The following is a 3641-nucleotide window of genomic DNA, read 5'->3' as shown; positions in this document are numbered from 1 at the left end:
CTTGCAGCCCCTCCGCACTGAGTTTCTCCTTTCCTGCTCCGTCCTATTTTGTCCTCCTCGTTCATCCTCCCCGACATCCCACCGTACCGACACGCACACGCACACACACACACACACACATTCACACGCGAGCACACACACCAGGGATGCCAGCGATAACACGTTAAAAACACGGAACGGTACCATAGCCGATCCGACCCCAGCATGAAATGTATTCCAGAACCCGAACCCGCCATTCATCGCCTTCTGTATTGTGACACTTTAATTAAAACTATTACAATCGCGTCGTTATCATCATCCTTTCAGCTTCGGTGTCGGGTTTGAAGGCCTAGATCTACGGTTACCGTAAAGAATAAACGGCCGTATACCGTTCTTCCCCTCTTATCCATTTACTCTTATAACCCCCCCCTTTTTCTTCGCTACTGTATTAGGACTTTATTATGGCGTCATGGCAGTCTCTCTGTTGCTCGGCATGGTCGCTGGAATGGCATTGCACAACGACCCAACATGTGTCTGTCCATCCCCCTCCTTGTCTTCGGTGGCAAAAGACTAACTAACTAATGCGGTTCACAGCAAACGTTGTTTAAGAAGCGTTGGGGCGTGTCGGCCGATCTGACCGCGGAGCGTTTCTTAAAGTGATGTGTTCTAACTGACTTTGTGGGAAGCTCCTGCTGGTGTGCATCTAGCCCCCTCCTGTGGGCAAACGTGTGTAACTACAATCACGCCTTCCTAACTTTTGGCCGGTCTTGCTTTGGCCTTTTTTGTCCGTGTATTCTTCATGCGTGCCGTTTGTTTCGTTGCATTGCCCCTAACTCATCACTTCCGGTGGTCATTTTCAGGCTCTTGGGTCTTGAAGTGACACCGAACCGTCTTTTTTTTTCCCCCAAAGTGGCTGCCAAGACTGAATGCTTCTGCCTTATTTTTCAACTGGACTGAGACGTGGGATCTTGTTAATTAAACAAAACTGTTTGTGGATCTGGGCACACTTTTTATTTTTCTCCTGTTACACGATTGGACTTTGTGATGCGTTTTTCCAATTTCCTGCTCATCTTTACTGTTAACTCTTGTTCCTGCTTCTGTGGCCCGGCACGCCGGATTCTCCCACGGGAGAATGGGACCTGAATGGTTGGACGGTTCTCTCACCGCTCGTTTCCCCATCTCCGTCCAGTGCCAGCAGCATGGAGAAGACCCCGGACTGGTCGGACGAAGACACGGGCGCCAACCCGTTCTCCACCAACGGCGACGGCAATCCGTTCGATGACGAGCCGGCCTCTCCGGAGTTATCCGTGGCCGTGCGAGCCCTCTACGACTACGAGGGACAGGAGCAGGACGAGCTGAGCTTCAAAGCAGGTACGCCGTGAGGAGCTCGGGGGGGGGGGGGAGTGTCATTATTCCGTGCATTGGGTTAAAACACTGATCTGCCCCTCGTGCTTCCACCAGGGGACGAGCTCACCAAGATAGGCAACGAAGACGACCAGGGCTGGTGCAAAGGGCGCCTCAAGGACGGCAAAAACGGTCTCTACCCCGCCAACTACGTGGAAGACATCCTGTAGTGAGAGCGGGGGGGGAAGAGGAGACGGAAGTTGGGGCCGGTGAAATTGGGGTGGGGGTCGGGAGGGCTCAGCCTCATTTTGGACCTTTTTCTTTTTTTTTTTGTACCTGACGAGAGAGAGAGAGAGAGAGAGAGAGAGAGAGAGAGAGAGAGAGAGAGAGAGAGAGAGAGAGAGAGAGAGAGAGAGAGAGAGAGAGAGGAGAGAGAGAGAGAGAGAGAGAGAGAGAGAGAGAGAGAGAGAGAGAGAGAGAGAGAGAGAGAGAGCGAGCTCACATGTGGTTGCTGGACTTCCAACCCTCACAGAGCCCAACTCGGGTACAGAGACAGTAACAAGCCCCATTCGACACGCCGACAAATTTAAAACTGCGCCATCCGGCCGCTTCCGAGCAGGGAAGGATCCACTTCGACGCCGTGATGAAATGGCAGTCAACGCCCCTGGGGGGGGGATCCGCTTGTTTTATTTTTTTACAACCCCTTCCATGCTGTTACAAAAAAAAAAAGACAAGCTTCTATTCTGTGCAAGCCCCGTAAGGCTCGGCCGAACGCGTTAAGTGTGAAATTCTATGTCGTCTAAAGGAAACGCAGTCTTCCAATCACCTAGAAACACAAACATAAACCGGTGTTGATTCCTTGGTGGCGTTGGCCCTTATTCAAAGGCCTGTATTTTTTTTATGGGAAAAAAAAAAAAAAGTTTTTTAGACCTATGGAAATTGACTTCTAACGCAAAGCCAATTAATTACATCCTTGATTTGATTGTTACAGATTATTTGAGGAGGGTGTTTGACTTGAAATTGAACTTTGAACTCGCAAATGAAAGAATCCGCCTTCACAGACGAGGAGACCCTAATTCTTACAGATTCCTTATTTGATTCATCCGTTGTCGCTCGTCATTGCAATTGAATGTACACTCTGATTGTATTTGACTCACCTATTGATTGTATACTTTTTTTTTTTTTTTTTTTTTCTGGTGTTCCGATTTTGCAACTTTGAGATTTGAGATTTCTGACCAGAGCGACTGTTTTGAATTCCTTCACGCAAACCACGTCGCCCTCGGTAGAGTACAGATCGTGAGTTCATCTATCAGTCCTCTTTCCCCTCCCGTCCCCGTCCCCCAACTCTCCTGTTGTTTTCCTTTCCCTACTGTTTTTTTTTTGTTTTTGTTTTTCTCTCGACACGAAAGCCTCACGTCTTTGTTCTTGCACTGGATGTCAAATGCCGATTATTCCTTGTAGAGAAAAAGAAAATGTTCGAGCAGTAAACCCACCCACCTTCCTGCGACTGCGTTAAAGGTGTTTCTGCCCTCCTGTAGACGCTACAGACCCCTGGAACAAATTACACATTGAGATCAGGTTTTAGTTGGCGATAGAAGACTGTTAATTTAAGAAATGCCATAAGTGCTTAATGTTCTACTCCTGTGGGAATGCTGTGATTAGAAAATCTGTTTGTAAAAATAATTCAATGTTTTATTGCAAATGTTTTCATGAATTTATTTTGTTATATTTGTAAATATGACCCCAATTCGCAGACGGCCATACTCACTATTGAATCAATTAGCCAATACTGTCTGACTAACCAATATGAATTTGCCCTACGTTTTCAGTTTGGAGGTATGATGAATAGGGCTATTTTCAATAGTTTGTACCGCTGTACATTGTGATCAACAATCTCTACGTAAAGCTTGCCCATTGGGGCAGTTGAACTGCTGGTTCATGTATGTTGACTTAAGCTCTGTTCATTACTTGTGTACTGATTTTTGGAAATACAACCTTTTGTTTAATGCCTTTCACTGCAGCAGAGGAGGAGGATGAATGTAGTTGTCTTCCATGTAACAGTGGTGAGGAATGAGAGGTTTTGCCATGATTCAGGGCACAGCAACAGCTATACTTGCACAAGTTCAGTTTGTAAATGTTGTCCCACAACATAATAAATGAATCTAAGAAGTTGTTATTGTTCTCATCCATTATTTAATACAACTAACTACTTTGGCTCCCTGGCTATGACAAAGATTACAGTATATTTTCTTGTATTATTATTATTGTTATTATTAATAATACTAATTATATTGTTTGTAAAAATATAAAATGTCAGA

At 45.9% G+C, this 3641-nt stretch overlaps 1 protein-coding gene across 4 annotated transcripts in view; it reads left to right on the top strand.

Moving 5' to 3' along the window:
* pacsin2 (protein kinase C and casein kinase substrate in neurons 2) overlaps window positions 1-1586 on the top strand; it is a 26500-nt gene extending 24914 nt beyond the window's left edge. For all 4 annotated transcript variants that reach the window (XM_080022680.1, XM_080022681.1, XM_080022683.1 and 1 more), the window contains 2 exons: window positions 1169-1350; window positions 1441-1586. In XM_080022680.1, coding sequence (XP_079878806.1) covers window positions 1169-1350; window positions 1441-1553 — 295 coding nt within the window. In that variant the 3' untranslated portion in view covers window positions 1554-1586. The remainder of the gene's footprint in view (window positions 1-1168; window positions 1351-1440) is intronic.
* The last annotated feature ends 2055 nt before the right edge of the window (window positions 1587-3641 follow it).

This window comes from Zeus faber (genome assembly GCF_960531495.2).
Source record: "Zeus faber genome assembly, chromosome: 21".
Lineage (NCBI taxonomy): Eukaryota > Metazoa > Chordata > Actinopteri > Zeiformes > Zeidae > Zeus > Zeus faber.
Note: the sequence above shows the minus strand (reverse complement) of the source record. Positions and strands in the feature narration are given on the sequence as shown.